Source organism: Quercus robur, chromosome 4 (genome assembly GCF_932294415.1).
Source record: "Quercus robur chromosome 4, dhQueRobu3.1, whole genome shotgun sequence".
NCBI lineage: Eukaryota > Viridiplantae > Streptophyta > Magnoliopsida > Fagales > Fagaceae > Quercus > Quercus robur.
The window spans coordinates 60,924,717-60,942,760 of NC_065537.1; the positions used below are offsets into that span (position 1 = coordinate 60,924,717).

The 18,044-nt window shown below is 34.7% G+C and overlaps 2 protein-coding genes across 2 annotated transcripts; both read left to right on the forward strand.

Moving 5' to 3' along the window:
* Positions 1–278: 278 nt before the first annotated feature.
* Positions 279–1,308, forward strand: LOC126724508 (ethylene-responsive transcription factor 13-like). Its single transcript, XM_050429020.1, has one exon. The coding sequence runs from the start codon at positions 356–358 to the stop codon at positions 1,046–1,048; it is 693 nt and encodes a 230-aa protein (XP_050284977.1). The 5' UTR covers positions 279–355; the 3' UTR covers positions 1,049–1,308.
* Positions 1,309–8,921: 7,613 nt separating this feature from the next.
* LOC126722309 (ethylene-responsive transcription factor 12-like) lies at positions 8,922–11,324 on the forward strand. The gene is made up of 2 exons (XM_050425462.1): positions 8,922–9,151; positions 10,729–11,324. Exons 1-2 carry the CDS (start codon positions 8,922–8,924, stop codon positions 11,222–11,224), a joined length of 726 nt encoding a protein of 241 aa, XP_050281419.1. The 3' UTR covers positions 11,225–11,324.
* The last annotated feature ends 6,720 nt before the right edge of the window (positions 11,325–18,044 follow it).

Consider the following 18,044-nt stretch of genomic DNA (forward strand, 5'->3'; position numbering starts at 1 on the left):
CAAAGTATAAAAACAATTTAATAATAGCTTTATAATAATAATAAAAAAGAGTTGAATTAAAAAAATAAATATAAGAAATAAATATTTTTAAATATATAATTAATTATTATTATTTTTGATGAGAATATATAATTAATTATTACAACAAAGTACAACACGTGCCGAAATAACCCAACTTGGCGAGAATCTTCATGCGTCAACGAGCAGTAACGTACGCGAACTCTTTTGCTATAAAATCTTAAACACATCGAAGCAATTTCTCACACACACACCGACAAACATTGAAACTCTTCGTTTTCGTTAACTTTTACAAGCTCAAAGAAAGAAAAAAAACACCGACTTTCTAATTATAGTAATGGATTCAGATTTTGCTGTACTCGATTCGATTCAGCAATATCTCCTCGGTGATTTCGAACCCACGACGATGATGTTTTCTCAGAACCCGAGCTTTGGCGACAAAGTTTTTCTCACGGAGAGTCGGGGTTATTCGGTTCCATCGAATAACGAAGTCGACCCAGTTAAAGTTGAGCCACTAGAAGCAGCGAGCAAGGAGGAAGTGGTGGTGGCGGCGGCGCGTGAGACGCACGCGCCGCATTTCAGGGGGGTGAGGAGGAGGCCTTGGGGGAAGTACGCGGCGGAGATAAGGGACCCGAAGAAGAAAGGAGCGAGAGTTTGGCTTGGGACTTATGAGACACCTGAGGATGCAGCTTTGGCCTTTGATAAAGCTGCTTTCAAAATGCGTGGCTCTAAGGCTAAGCTTAATTTTCCACACTTGATTGGGTCGAGCCAGGTGGTGGAGCCTGTTAGAGTCACCCACAAACGCCGCTCGACGGAGCTGTCATCGCCAATGTCTGATGATGGTGGTTCGAATAAGAACAAGAGGAGTAGAATAAGCTGGTGTACTAGCTCAGTGGGTCAAGCTGATATCCCAATATTAGAGGAGGGTTCAAGTGATCAAGCTACTTGGCAATCATTGGTTAATGAACCAATCACATGGAGGAGGAGTTTAGATTATCTGAGTTATGATATCCCAAATTCAATGTTTTAATTTTACACTTCACAAAGATGTTCAGCTAATTGCTTTTTCGTTCTCTCACCTGTAGTACAGAGAGAACTTGATTCCACAGCACGATTGAAGAATTGGGTTCATAATCAATTGTACTTGGTGTTGAAGGCACAATGGTTTTGAACAGCAATAGTTCTCGGTATGAATTTAATTATTCGGATTTTCTAGCTAATTGATATCCAAAGTTTTTTTTTTTGGGCGGAAATATATATAAACTAAAGTGCTGAATCTTGGGCATATTAATGGAGTACAATTGATAAACTGGTGTTCATTTGGTTGATTTTTTAGAATTACATGAGAAATTATTCAATGAATCAAAAGGATCATGTCAAAAATATTTAGTACTTAGTGATCCTCCCTTCTAATGTAAAAAAATACCATATCTTTTAATTAACTAGCTGATATCCCACACGATGCGCGGTGCATTTTGAATAATTTTGTAAGAAATTATTTATGATCTATTGATTTCATGAATACTATTATTGTTAGTTATACTTAATCTATGAGTTTTTCTACTAAAACTAAATTCTAACTAAATAAATTAGGGGGAAAATTCTTCTAATTCATGCAACCAAAAAGTGTCACCAGATTATAGTGAAATTGTCACTTACAAATCTGTTGGTTCCTAGGTGTCTTTCTTGTATTATTTATGTTTTATATATCAATTAGCTATAAAAAATTCTAGAATTTCATGATACAATAATAGAAAAATAATGCCATAGTGATGCAATAATATCACAATTTAATTTCCAAATTTTAATTGAACTAAAAATAGCCAAAAATAGATTCTTACCAAGTATACGCATCATAAAGAAAACCAAAAATATAAATTGGCACATAATATGAAAAAATAAGCTTAAATAAATTACAATGCTACATAAGTAAAACCGTATACATAAAATCTAAACAAAATATTTAAGACGAACGTAATATTTTGAAAATTAGCATACCTCTCAGAAAGAAAAACAAAGATATTGTGAGAAAATTATGTAAGTTTAATTTTTAAGTCCAATGGAAATGGGGATTTATATCGGACAAATGTGGAGACAAATAATATTTACCCAATTCATTGAATTCGACTTTTACAATTTTGCATTGAAGTTAGTCTTATGCAGAAAATTGAAAAGTTTTTTTTGATTCCTACATTTCTCATAACTTTTTAAATCCATCGATATCAATTCAAAGTATGTAAAGTTATAAATGTAGAAGCCTAAATGAGAAGGATGTCATACAATGTGTCACTTAACAAAACCTCATGCTTCCCACACGAGATCTTTGCTTTTATATATATATATATATATATATATATATATTGAATGAATGAATATTGAATTGAATTGATGTGGAGACAAATAATATTTACCAAATTTATTGAATTTGACTCTTGCAATTCTGCATTGAAATTAGTCTTATGCAGAAAATTGAATTTTTTTTTTTATTCCTACCTTTCCCATGATTTTTTAGATCCATATGTATCAATTCAAAGCATGTAAAGTTATAAATGTATACAAATTCTTTGAATTTTATTCCTACATTTCCCATGATTTTTTAAATCCATCCATATCAATTTAAAACATGTAAAGTTATAAATGTATACAAATTCTTTGAATTTTATTAATACATTAAAATAAATGCATTTGTCATTACTTAATAATTAGATATAAATGCTAAATTTAGATGAGGTGGAAGCCTAAATGAGAAGGATGTCATATAATATGCTACTTGGCAGAACCTCATACTTTTCCACATGTGGTCTCTGCTTTTATATATATATATATATATATATATTGATTTTTTGAATCATTTCACATTCACACAACTAATAGAAGTTGAAAAATCTTAGAACATTCACAATGAAGCTCTCAAAATGCTGAAAAGCTTTTTTTAGCACTGCAAACAACAAAATGCATGTTGCATCAATAGTGCTAAATCTAAAAATTTTAGCAACTAAGCTACAATAAACTGCCAAAATGCATGATGGCTGTGGTTGTGACAGTTGTTTTGTTTGGGTTATGGGTGCCAGTTGTGGGTGTGGTTGTCACGTGTTTTGTGGAATTGTTTTTTTCTTAGTGGTGGCTGGCAATGGGTTGCAAGTTGTTGGGTTCTTATTTGCAGTTGATTTTTTTTTTCAATGGTGGTGGTGGTGGTGAGTGGATTGTAGGTTTTTTTTTTTTTTTTTTTTTTTTTTTTTTTTTTTTTTTTTTTAACTGGTGGTGGTTGGTGAGAGTGGGTGTGGACAACAGAGAAGAGAAAGAGATGGAGAAGAAGATAGAGATCAAAGAGGAGAGAGTAAGAATGAAAAAAAATAAAGAAAGAATTAAAAATGATAAAGAAAGATTTTTTAAATGAAGTGCTAAGAAAAAAAAATAGAATAACTGATGTTGGGCATGTTATAAAGTGGTGTGTTAAAATAGATAAAGTGAGTTTTTGAGATGTTAAAAGCTAAAAAATTTAGCTTCACCATTGTGAATGCTCCCCTTGACAACAACATTGATGAATCTATCAAAGGCTTGATGGAAGAGGCCATTGAATACCCAAAAAGGAAGTTACATTCTTCTATGTTTCTAACAATGCAAGGATCACAAAAAGTCCACAACTTTTGCCATTACTCGTCATATGGCGAGTTCTAAGTGGTGAAGATCACAACTCGCTACATAGCAAATAGTGATAAAAGTTGTGAACTATTTTGTGGTCTTAGCATTTTTCCTTTGTTACAAGCCACTCCATCACCATTGAATTTGGATGACCCCCAACTCAATTGTTCACCATGTACTCTGCCTGCTGTCATATGGAGATCAATCTGACCTCTTGGCAGGACTCTTCATCATCAGATTGTTCTTCTTAGAGGAGCACTTGGGATTCCATGCCTTTGTTGCATTGGAGATGTTGTTTGACCATGTCTTCCTGTACAACCTCAAGTCAACCTCAACAAGGATTGCCCAGTATTCAATAGCCTCTAAGGGTTTTGCTAGGCCTTTGTCAATGGTTTCATCAATGTTGCTATCAAGTTCAATTGCACCGACATCAACATTGCCATAAATTAGGTCACTGGGCCTTGACAATTGGGACATCTTCAAGCTCTTCAAAGATGATAGGGTATATATATTTCGATTTTTTTATTACTTTAACTAATTGTGTGAATATGATCAGAGACAATAAATATCAAAACATGATATTTGTTATTGGGTAGGTGGACCACTGGACACTATTGAAGTGCATGGTCCTACAAGCAAATTAATAATTTCTTGAATTACACACTTTCTAAAATTAAGAATTGTTTGAGATTGTCGATTAAAAAGATAAAATGAGCTACTCCAATTGGAGTGATTGGTCAACAAAGTTGGTCCATTTGATAGTTCAAGCTTTGTTTGTTTCACAGGAAAATGTATACATATCTTTCGAGTAATATGTGTTTCTTTTGTGCCTACATTTAACTTCATATTTGACTCTATTGAAACAAATTAAGACATGGTTAAATATCTTGTTATTGAATAAAAAAGTTAAGTTTGAATCTTAGCACACCGAAAATTAATTGGTGTTTGGGCCTGATAGTAAAGAATTATCATCATGAATAATTTTCCCTCGGGAGAATCCTTAAAATTACCTCTAACCATAAAATGAAATAACAGATGCAATAAGTTCATATACTACCGTAGCTATTTTTAAAAAAAATTACGACATTTAGATAAAACATGCTTTTCTTATTCACCAAAATGAATTAGAAATGTGACTTGAGGAATACTAGAAAAAAGCAAGGAGTTTTAAGTAGTGTAACTATATGGTACAATGATAAAATATAATGTGTAAGTTGTTGGATTCCGCGTTTTTTCAAAAGAAGAAGAAAATTATTAGAATGCCAATTTTTCAAATAAGCTCGGCAATAATATAATAAATCACAAATTAATCATACATGTTTTGATTTTTTTTTTAATCATATATACTATTAACAATCAGCCACTCACAACCCTGCATATTGATTCTTCAGTAGAAGCTAAACTCAAAATATATGTATAATGAAGAAGGTTTTTTAGGGTTTGTCTTAATCTTGACCTCAAAATAGTATATATAAATTAACTAATAAACACCCAATCATTTTATTTTTTGCAGAATAACTAAGACGTTTTTTTTTTTTTTTTTAACAAAAGAATTAAATACTATCATCCTCCCTAATATACTATAGTCCTACATCGAAGAGGAGTAAGCATGCTTGAAAATATCAATGTAGTTCTTGGGTGGCCATTCTTGAAGGGTCTTCAATTTTGGCTTTTGATGGAGATGTTTCCAAGCATGCTTAATACCTAAAAATTAAATAACAAAAAAAAAAAAAAAATGAAAACTCCCTTTTGGTAAGATATAATATCTTTGAATTTAGCTCGATCATTACAAGTTTGAGGAAGCATGATTTTTTAATTGCGTGAGCTAAATTTTTGTAAAAAAAAATAATAAACTTATTATTTATCCAAACTAATATGAATACTCTAAAGAATGGTTTATTCTCTTAAGAGGACAATTAAGTTTTGCGTTGATAATGAGAGCCGTCCAAAAATTAAAAAATTAAAAATAAAAAACTCATAGTTTGAAATGATGAATCTATTTTATAGTTTATTGTTTTTGGTCGATCTTCCTTCATATTGAGCTTACCCTTGTAAGCGGTCTTGAATTTCAACCACAGACACATTTTGACAACTGTAAACTTCAAGGCCAACAATTCAAAGACACTTTTTTTTTTTTTTGATGAACTATTCAAAGACACTTAAAGCTCCTCATGATAAGCTAGTACATGAACTACTAAAAGGTTCATGCATATAAATATGATTGTCAAAGCCCGTACTGAAGATTCAAGGGCAACTCACATTACACAAGGGGGACTGAAACTTAACAGAGTTCACTGAATATAACCTGTTCCGTTGTGCTACTTGGGTATTGAAATTGAGCATAGGCTAATCTCGCACGTGCAGCTTTGAATTCCAACCAGCAACCCCAAACACGTTTTGGTATTACTATCAGATTCACATTTAGCCATTATTTTTGAAAGTGCAAAATGGGTTTTACATTTTAGTACCAATAGCATTATAAACTAGTTGCTAACCCGTGCAATGCACGGGAAAGTTCTTAGAAATGTTAAATATTTTTTTTAATCAAATTAAATGCATTTTTTGTTGGGTTGAGAGAAATTTAACTTAAATGGACATTTTCACTTTGGATTTTAAGGAATAACTCACACAAAAAAGAATATACAAATTTCATTAGGATTTGAGCTGGTCAACCTAGGTAGGTGTGTGTGTGTGTATAGTGACCAAGATTACATATCACATTTAAAAGAAACACTAACAGAAAGTAAAATATATGACATGCACTAATAACAAATGATCATAATATTCAAAGAGTTTTGTAAATCAACAACAAAATCTTATTAAATTGCTGGGGGCAGCTTCACTAACTATATTTTATCAATAAAAATAACCTTCTTCATAAGACTTGTTTAAGTTGTCATATTAAATATGAGAAAATAAGTGAAGGCATATTGTTGTTGACTCTACACTGTATCACAAAGAGTCTCTCTTGGATTGCTTCATTCTTCTCTCTGCTCTACAACTAAAGCTCCCCCATGATCATAAGCAACCTACCTTGCAAAACTATGCAAACAAAAGCAGAATTCTAGAATTTTCATTTCCTACTTTTGCAGCCCTCAACAAAAGTTAAGATTCATGATTTGATCAAAATCTTACATGCCATTATTATTAAAATTCTCAATATATACACCATTAGCACAGATATAGATTGATTCAAAAGTAGCCTTGTATTAAAAACACCATAATGTAGAAATATCACCAGCAAATAATCGTAATATTTGAAGAGAGAAGAACGAAGCAAAATAAAAATAATTAAAATTCACAAAATGAAGAACCAAATATCAAGAACATAGAGGGAGATTGTTGGAAGCAGAATTAACAAACCTAGCATAAATTGTTAAGATTTTAGACTCGATTGGAAAGGAAGTAACTCTAAAAGTTTTAGCTCGCCAAGCTTTCTTGCATTGTTTTATACCTCCTGGAGCAGGGATATCAAGGGAGTTACAGGATGAGCGGATAACAGACCAAACATAAATATTTGCATAGGTATGTATTTCCAATTAAAGCAATCCAACATATTTTTATTAAAGCACCCATCTACCAGCAGAGAATCAAACAATCAGGTAACAAAAATCCACACATCAGTAATCAAACCTAGTCTTCAAAAATACAATCAAGTCAGTTCACCCCATCATCACACCCCATTTTTCATATAGCAAAAATATACACCCATGAATATAAGTTATAAAACAGAAATACATGACTTAATGACACATTGAACAGCAAGATGCAGCTTAGTGACCATGGGCCATCATCAAATAGTTTATGCCAGTTCATTTATTATTCCAATACATGTACAACAGTTCTCTTGTAGGCCCTTTGTCAAATACCTAACAGATATAGCCAAGAAATAGAACTTGATTGATGTACAGGTGCTAAAATAGAGGAACTTTAAAAAAAAAAATTGAATAATGTAATTTAGAAATTAAAAACTCATTGACATATTAGGATAAAAGATATAAAAAAATAAAAATAAAAAGAAAGCAAAGAAAGCAAAGAACAAAAAAAATTACATATATTTATTTTGATTGATGGTATAATGACTTAAAAAATGAATGAAAATATGTAATTTAATTCAAAGTAAAATTGAACCGATCATTCCCCTAATTATGTTGTGCAAACCTAATCCCTAAATCTAATATACGCTTAAGCCAAAAAATCCAATTTATATTCAATTTATATAAATATTCCTGATTCCCAACACAACCCTAAATACATGTGAAGAAGAAAAAAAAAAAAAAACAAAAATAAGATAATACTTCAGAGTTATACTTTTGGTTAGAAAACGTTTTTAAGCTCATTTTCAAGGTCAATACCAAACACAGAAAAATGATATGGTTTTCTTGAAAATCACCAATTTTCTAAAAAAAACATTTATAATTAAACAAACAGGGCATTATATTCATATGTTGTTCAAGGTTGGACTCCCTCATAGTAGTCCATTATCAAATTTGAATAGATTGGTTCTGTTCCCTTAAAGCATTGATAAAATTTTTGTACTTAATATTATAACGTATGATATGTAGCTCACAATATATGAATTTGTACGTAAAAGTTATCTACAAGTCAATTAGAAACTGATAAACAATAAAGGACACACACACAGGTATAGAACCAAAATGATTTTACCACCTGACAAACAGATGCACTCAAGGACACATTGCTTTTGTAACTCAAACAATCAAAGAACCTTCATTAATATCTCCATAAAAAATTTGGCTGGAAAAGCTAGATTCGTTTGATGCAGTTTGAATTGTGTTAGTACTTTTTGTAGCAATCTACCATTTGAGATTTGTTATAAAAATATTGTGAAAATATTATGGATATACCGATATAGCATTTCTCAGAGAGTATTTGCCACAACATGATGGTATTATGGGTTCCTATATATAATTTGTATGGATATAGTCTTTTAGAAGAAAAGAATGTAAGCAAAATAATGCAACTGCGGCCCATGCGTGCATTCTTACAGTCATAACAAACAAATGATAGCTAGGTATATAACTGAGAAAGGCAACCTCTCTCAGCTATTGCTTCAACGCTTCCACAATATTCAGTGTCTAAGAGCATTTGGATGTCAATGATTGGAAGAATATAGCAATACAGTTGATATTATGGTGATGGTTAAACACTTGTTTTTGGGAATGACACTATTTACTGTAATTGTTAAAATTATATAGTAATATTTCTTAATGAAGAAAGAAAATTGTTAGATGCAAAATATGGAGTATAAATGGATTGTACCATTTACATTATTGGCATTTATATTAGCGCTAGTGAATTGTGACAAACCTTTGTTCGATGGAAAAAACCTTCCTTATGGCTTCCGATGTCCATATGTTCGGAATTCCTGTCCTAGCTGCAACACAAAGAAAAGTCGATGTTGTATATTGATGAAGGAAGGCGAAGGAATATGTTGCAACGGGAATGTTAGTCAGAACATCCATGTTAGGTTCTAAAGTCTTAGGATTTTATGTATTTAGAACTCTAATTTGTATTGTTGGCAAACCATGATCAAAACAATGTGTTTAGATGTGTTTTAGTCTTGCTCAAAGTTGTTCATTTATGTAAAGTTGGAATCGAGCTTAATGCAGAAAAGATTAATGCATTTTGGCTTGGCTCGATCGATCGAAGCTCGGGCAGAATGTTTTTCTGCAGAATTTTCCAACTCAGCCCTAGTTGTTTTAAACTGTTTTTAGGGTTTCTTATTTGTCCTAAGTATAAAAGGCAAACCCTAGCCACGTTTTAGTGTTGCTCATATTGCAGTTTGTGTAAATCTCTTGTGAGATCTAAAGGAGCTTTCCTTTACACAAACTTAGGGTTTTCAAGGAGAAGATTTATCTACACCTTGATGATCAATTCAGTTGCTGCCATTGAAGCTTAAAGAAAACACAAACGGGTGTGCTTGTATCTGGTGGTGAATCCAAGAAAGAAGGAGTCCGTGGATTCAGAGCTTGCACGTGCTCGTGTCAGTAAGTTCTACTGGTTGGTAGCAATAAGAAGTCGAGCGTGGGGGCTTGTAAGTCTTATTGTATGAATTTCGATTCTTTCAAGATAGTGGATTCAAGTTTACCTTGAGGATAGCTAGGTCAAATCCTCCCCAGGTTTTTACCGGTTTGGTTTCCTGGGTGATCATATCTTGTGTTATTTATTTTCCGCTGCTTTGCATGATTTGATATTTGTTATTGTGATAACCTAGACTTGTTAAATTGGACTAAGTAACAACTTGGCTAATTACCTAGGTTAAATCAATTGGTTTTAAGGGGTCTAAAAACTATCAATCCAGAATACCCAGTTTGGCCGTATGAGTCCGTATGACCGTGCTAGGAAAACTTATATATAAGCCGTCGTCTTGGTCAAAAGAGCTTGGGACAGAAACTGCAGATAAATTTTGATGAGAGAAATATGTGTTCTTATCACCAATTGAATAAAAAGACTGCTTTGTCATCCAAGAATGTTATTTGTTCAAGGATCACAGCTCTGAAAACTTTTTTTCACTCTTCAATGGTTGATTTATAAGTTTTCTGGGTCTCATTGGAGATAGAGATAGATAGAGATTGGAGTGAGAGAGAAGGAAGGAGGTAGTTGAAGGTTTCACTGTGTGTTTTTTTAGGTTTTTCAGAAACTTGGAGTCGACCGTGTGTTTTTTTTAGGTTTGTTAGAAGTTTGGAGTCGGCTTGAAGAGAATTGGGTTTGTATTATTGGGTTTTATCACTTTATGTATTATTAGGTTTTAGAGAAAAAAATAAATTAGAATTTTTTTTTTTTTTTTTAAAATGATGCTGATGTGGAAAATTGTGGTGCCAGCAGAGGCTTCGGTTATATATATATATATATATATATATCGATTAGTTGTACACTTTTTTTTCCATTCAAAGCTGAATCTTGGATTATGATTTCAAATCCACGATGTTTTCTCAAAGTTTGGGTTCCCTCAAATGATGAGGTCGACCCAGTTAAAGTTGAGCTAGCCACGAGAAGCGAGCAAGTGGTGGCGGCACGTGAGACATGAGCGCTGCATTTGATCAGTGGCGTGAGGAGAAGGCCTTGGGGGAAGTGCGCAGCGGAGATAAGGGACCCAAAGAAGAACGGAGCGAGAGTTTGGCTTGGGACTTACGAGACACCCGAGGATGCAGCTTTGGCTTATGATAAAGCTGCTTACAAAATGCGTGGTTCTAAGGCTAAGCTTAGTTTCCCACAATTGATTGGATTGAGCCAAGTGGTGGAGCCTAGCCTGTTAGAGTCACTCACAAACGCCGCTTGCCGGAGCTGTCATCACCGTTGTCTGATGATGGTGGTTCGAAGAACAAGAGTAGTAGATCATAAGCTGGAGTATACTAGCTCAGTGGGTCAAGCTGAGTTCAGTAATGGAAGCAGTAGTAGTAGTCCAATATTAGAAGAGGGTTCAAGTGATCAAGCTATAGATATTACTTGGCAATCATTGGTTAATGAACCAATCACATGGTGGAGGAGTTTAGATTATCTGTGTTATGATATCCCAGCTTCCTCGTTCTCTCACCTATAGTTCATAGAGAATTTGATTCCACAGCACGATTTCAGAATTGGGTTCATAATCAATTGTACTTAGTGATGATGAAGGCATAATGGTTTTGAACAGCAATAGATCCCAGTATGAATTTAATTATTCGGATATGTGAGAAAGGAAATTACTATATTGCTGTACTTCAAAAATATTATATAATTACTCGTTAATTGTGATAATGACTTTATTTGGATTCTGCTTGTTTTTATGGTAGACGAACAAGTTGATGAAATAATCTAATTGAAATTTCTTTTGGCTTATAGTCTATCAACTTTGTAATTAATATCCAAAGGTTTTTTTCTTTTCATTTTCGCGGAAATCAATATATATATATATATATATATATATATAAACTAAAGAGCTGAATCTTGGGCATATTAATGGAGTACATTTGATAAACTGGCGTTCATTTGGTTGATATTTTAAAACTACAAGAGACACTGTTCAATTAATCAAGAGGATCGTGTCAACAATTTTTAGTACTTTAGTGATCCTCCCTTCCAATGAAAAAATACCATGTCTTTTAATTAATTTGTTGAATCATATCACAGCCACACAACTAGTAGAAGTTGAAAATGTAAGATTTTGAGAAGACTTTGTGGCTCACATTTAAGTAATAAATGAAAACTCATGTCATAAGAATTTTATTTACGAAAGATTTTACAGTGAATAACAATTTTTAGGTAACTCTCAATTTGTATAACCCATCTAATTAATAAACACCTTGAAGTTACAAGTTTTAAACTCCTTAATGAAAAGAGAAAAAGGATTCCTAGTCCAATCAATATATATAGCTTGTGTTTCCATCAAAAGGAGATGTGTGAGGTAAAGGCCATTGACTAGAAGAACCCTTTTATATATACACTATCTTATAGTGAGTCTTTTTTTTTTTTTTTTTTTCCCCTCTAAACACTTAAAACAATTATAACTAGAGGTATGTTTATGTTTGTTTTGATTCCGCTACACTCTAAAATTTTGTAATAGAAAAAACTTACTACCCTATAATCTTTGAGAAGCTCAATGATGCAGTTGACCTTGACAATAACGTTGATGAATCTATCAAAGGCTTGATGGAAGTTGAAGAGGCCATTTAATACTTAAAAAGGAAGTTACATTCTTCTTTGTTACTAACAATGCTAGGACCACAAAAAAGTACATAATTTTTGTCATAATTCATCATGTGACTAGTTTTGAATAGTGTAGATCAACTCGCCATTTAGCAAATTGTGGCAAAAGTTATGAACTGCTCTGTGGTCCTAGCATTTTTTCCTTTGTTATAGAGCACTCCATCACCATGCTCTCTACTATCATATGGAGATCAATCTGGCCTCTTGGTAGGGCCCTTCAACATTGATTATTCTTCTTAGAGGAACGCCTAGGATTCCATGCCTCTATTGCATTGGAGATGTTGTTTGACCATGTCTTCCTATACAACCTAAAGTGCTTCGACCTCAAGAAAGATTGCTCCATATTCAACAACCTCTAAGGGTTTTGCTAGGCCTTTGTCAATGGTTTCATCAATGTTGCTGATGATGCAAAAAATTAGCAGTTGAGCTCCTCGTTGTAGTGGATGCACGAAGCAATGATTGGGGTCATCCTTGTTGGAGGAAAACTTGCAAAATGAACTGGGTGGAAGAGTAACATGCCAGTGTGGCATTCGCCAAACTGCCTCCGATGCTTAAGTCAGTAAGGGAGAAAGATTTTAGAGAGAAACAAACTGGAGAGTGATTTTTCGTAGAGTATTTGTATGTACCTTTCACTTCTGTTGCTTTTTCTTTTATAGTTATGTGCCTCATTAATGGGTAATGAATTGCTGTATTTATGCTCAACCGCTAGTGTGTTACAAAATCTTGGTCTGAAGTTCATAGCTCATTTTGTGACCGTTGCTTAATCCGTTACATTTTGTCATCAATGAGCGTAATAAATGCGTGATGTCATCTCTTGGTTAATGGATTTTTCAGCTTAATGATGATCGTAAATTTCTGACTCATCAGCTGCCCCCTTGTTTAAATCTTCGTCTGTTGGACGAGATGAGAACATATTCATCTGACGCTTTGTATTCCATGTTCTGCGCATTTATGACGAGTTGATGTTTGACCAATTGAGTGCCACGTGTACTGTTAGGATGCGTTCGACGTGCAGACACTTCTCGATTTTCCCGCACGTGTTTTGGTCACTTAATTCACATTTTTCCCTCCTGTTTCCTTTTCTCTATAATATTTCCTTGTTCAGTTTTCATTTTAGGGTTTGTTTCTCCTTCAAGCTTCTTTTGTCTGTCCTACGTTCCCTAGTAAGTTCTTCGTGCCCCTATTTTTTTTTCTTTTCTTCCATGGTAGATTACTCTTCTGTTAGGGTTGATTGTCCTTTAGTAGCCTTTCTTTTTGCTCGCTTAGGTTGTTTGCTTAAGGCTATAGAGGAAGAGTGTCTCAAGTAGGTTAGTCTCTTTGTGGGGGAGGACTGTCCACACAAGTTCGTCCCTTCTTCTTTATTCCCTTTGGTTTCCCATTCTGCTAAGGTAGCTAGATCACTGAAGATGTCTGGGGAGGTTAGGTCTAGTGAGTTGGAGACGAGGTTACCCTCGTTTGATGATCGTGTGATCCCTGAGATTACTTCTCCTTCCACTCTTTATAAAGCTTGGAACATCCCATGCGCTCTTTTGGAAAAAGATGAGAAATAGATTAGGGATAGGTTTCAATTCCCTGATTTGGTTAGAATTAGGATTCCAAGTGACAAGGATAGGGCCTATCACTCTTATGCTGATGAAGTCTGTTTCTATATGGTAGACTTTATTAGTGGTCTTCGTTTCCCGTTCACCCTTTGTTAGGGAACTTTTTGCGTACTTACATCTTACTCCAACACAGCTAGTACTCAATTCTTAGCGGATCGTCATTTCTTGTTTGGTGGTGTCGATGTCTGCCAATGACGGTGATGTCATCAAGAAAGACGAATTCCTTCATTTTTATCGTCTGAGGAAATCAAAAGACCTTGGCTACTATGAATTTAAGCCATGGGATAGGGCTTCAAGACTAATACGTGATTATCCATCATCTCTTTGAAATTGGAAACCAAACTTCTTTTTTGTTTCTGGCAATGGTTGGGAGTTCGTCCTTGGAGAGGACTTGGACGAAGCCCCCAAGTTTTTTTTTTTTTTTTTTTTTTTTTTTTTTTTTTTTGTAGTTGGGGAATCCCTATGTCTAGTGTGTCTTTCTCGTCTTTCTGATAATTTTCGTTCTTTGTGAGTGATGGTGGAATGTGACATACTTGTTTTTTTGCAGTTTCTCAACGTCCTCATTTAAAGAAGGGATATTAACGTTGTGCTAAAAAGGTAAAGGAATATTTGGAGACTGTCAAGGACTTTGACGAGCTTGTCTTTCCCCAATCATTATTCCTTCATTTCCTAGGTTCGGAATCGCCAAGTAAGGTTCGAAGAAATCTTGAAATTGCGAAGAAGAGTGAGTGTTCCCTCTTCTCTCCTTTTTCTTTTCTTCTTCTCTCATTTTATTTTTTATTTTTTATTTTTTATTTTTTTTATGTAGTTTCTCCTTCCTTTCAAGAATGACGACCAGATTCAGTAAGCAAAAGTTGGCCGAAGCTCAAGAGAAGAAAGCCAAAGGTGGCCTCGTCAATGGTCTTCTCTCAAAGAAACGTTTGAAGGTAGGGGACGTTTCCAAGGATGATCCCGTAGTGGCTCCTCCTTCTGCCCATTCTCCTACTAAGCATCCTACCTCTCCCACCTTGTCTCTAGAGGTAATTGCCTATGCTGGGGGGGAGATTAAGAAGAAGAAGAAGGTTGGTGGCAAGCCTTTTCTTCATTCCTTCTAGGACGATGCAGGTGTTGCTGCTCTGAAGGCTCATGAGGTGCTTTCTATGGACGACCTAAACCCTTTGATGGCGAAGTCGTCCAGCGAAGTGATGTCGTCTCACATTCAGAAACTTGTGCAGGTATGTATCAATAACTTAGATTGCTTTTTCTTTTTTGTTTTGCTTTTTCTAAGAGAGATTGTATGTGTAGGCCCTTGGGGAATCTTTGTTCGTCTCCGGGAAGCTTCTAGACTTGGAGAAGAAGGTGTCCACAGCTGAGCCTATGGTCAAATCCCTTTCTGCTGAGAATGAAACGTTGAAGAACAAGGTCGCCATCCTTACTATTGAGGCTGAGAATGACAAAGAACGTGTGGCTGCCTTGGAGAAGAGTCTTCAAGTGGAAAGGGACTTCTGTAAGCTCAAGGATAAGTAGATGGAAGATTTGTAGCTCAAATTGCAGAAGGTTGGGGCTATGGTGGTGCAGGAATTCAAAGACTTCGACAAGTTGTGTGGGTACTACATGGAAGGCTTTGATCTTCTCAGGAAATGGATGATAAAGCATCACCTTAACTTGGATCTTTCTGGTTTGGTTATTGGTAATGTTGGGAAGGAGCTTCTATCAGATAGTCCTTCTGACGCTACAGCTGAAAATGTGATGGAATAAGCCACAACTGTTGCGGAGGTGACTGAAGAGGCCACGCCCATAACTCCTGCAAAAACTACTCCTGATGAACAGTAATTTATCCTTTGTTTTCTAGTTTTGTGTGTGTGTGTGTATGTGTAAGATGGAAACAATGTCTTTTTATGGGCTCGTTGTTTTGAGTAATTCACCTGAACAATTTCTTTAGGCCCGTATATTTTGGGCATAGATTCTCTTTTTGACAATGATGAGTAGATTTATGAACTTCATGCTTTAGCTATAGTAAATGACCTTTTATGCTTGGTTGTGTTTAGACAACCTTTAATGACGATATTAGTTGCGCTAAAACAACTTTTTACACTTAGCTTGTGTTTGAATAGCTTTTCATTTTTAGTTGTGTTTAAACAACTCTTTATTGAGTCATGTTTGAATCACGATTTTAGTTGTGTTTGAATAACTTGGTATTTTTTTAGCTGTGTTTAATAGTTTTTTATTGTGTCATGTTTGAATGATGATCTTAGTTGTGTTTGAACAACTTGTTATTTTTAGTTGTGTTTAAACAAACTCTTTATTGAGTCATGTTTGAATGATGATCTTTGTTGTGTTTGAACAACTTAGTATTGTTAGTTGTGTTTAAACAACTATTTATTGACTCATGTTTGAATGACGATCTTAGTTGTATTTGAATAACTTAGTATTTTCTAGCTGTGTTCGAACAACTTTTTATTGAGTCATGTTTGAATGACAATCTTAGTTGTGTTTGAACAACTTAGTATTTTTTAGCTGTGTTTGAACAACTTTTTATTAAGTCATGTTTGAATTATGATATTAGTTATGTTTGAACAACTTGTTATTTTTAGCTGTATTTGAACAACTTATTTATTGAGTCATGTTTGTATGATGATGCTACACTGTACTCGTGACTTAAAGCCATGGTATTGGAGTGTCTTTAGGTTAACCATTTTTTTTTTGTTTATACATGCTTGAATGATGGTCATATTAGTTGTGTTTAAACAACTTTTGATTTAGTCAACTTTGGTAGTCGTGTATCAACAACTTTGATGGCTATGACGCCATTGGTTGTGTATGAACAGCTTTTGATTTGAAATTTTAACGATAGAGATCCTTGGGACGTCTCCGAAGGATAACTCCTAAGTGCAGCACATATTTTAAACAATTCATGGATAACCATTGATAAATACGCATGGATAATGCTTTCATGTATTATTGATCTATGAATGACGAAAGTAATAACTGTCGTACGTACTGACATGAAGATTAGGTAACTTGAAATGTAAAGTATTTCTTATTGGTAGTATTTCTTCAAGTATTCTATGTTCCATGGTCGAGGCAATTCTTGGCCGTCTAAAGATTTTAGGTAGTAGGAGCATTCTCTAGAGTGACGGATTACTTCATAAGGGCCTTCCCAAGCTGGTCCTAGTTTTCCTTGGGATGGGTCCTTTATTGCCTATGATTCCTTCCTGAGGATGAGGTCTCTTGTGTTGAACCTTCTTACCTTGACCTTTATGTTGTAGTATCTGGCCATTACTTCCTTGTGTTTGGCCTTTCGCTTCATGGCTTCATCTCTGACTTCATCAATTAGATCCAAGTTGCTATTAAGCTCCTGCTGGTTCTTCTAATCTTTGTAAGTTTTGACTCGGAGGCTCGTCAATCCTAGTTCCACTAGTATGATGGCCTTAGTGCCAAATGTTTGTCTAAATGGTGTTTCTCCTGTTGGAAGTCTTATGGTTGTCCTATATGCCTAAAGGACATTTGGTAGTTCTTCAGGCCATACCCCCTTTGCCCCCTCAAGCCGAGTTTTGATAATTTTGAGCAAGCTCTTGTTCGTCACTTTTGTTTGATCGTTGGCCTAAGGGTGTCTTGGAGAAGAGCAGTGGTTCTTAACTCATAAGTCTTGGCTTTCCATTGTCTGATATTAGGACACGTGGGACTCCAAATCTGCAGATGATGTTTTTAGATATGAAGCTTGTGAAATTAGCCTCTGTTATCATCGTCACTAGTTTTGCTTCTACCTATTTTGTAAAATAATCAATTGCAATGATTAGAAATCTAAGTTGCTTCTTTCCTTAAGGGGAATGGGCCCATAATGTCAACCCCGCATTGAGCGAAGGGCTAAGGTGAGGATATGGGTGTCGTCATCTCTCCTAGTCTCGTTTGAACATTTGCAAAGCGTTGACACTTATCGCATGCTCTAACGAGGTCGTGTGCGTCCTTCTGTAAGGTTGGCCAGTAATATCCTGCTCTGAATGCCTTTCCTGCTAAAGATCTTGCCCCAGCATGATTTCCACAAATTCCCTCGTGTATCTTGCAGAGCACATAATCTGCTTCTTTTGAGCTGGC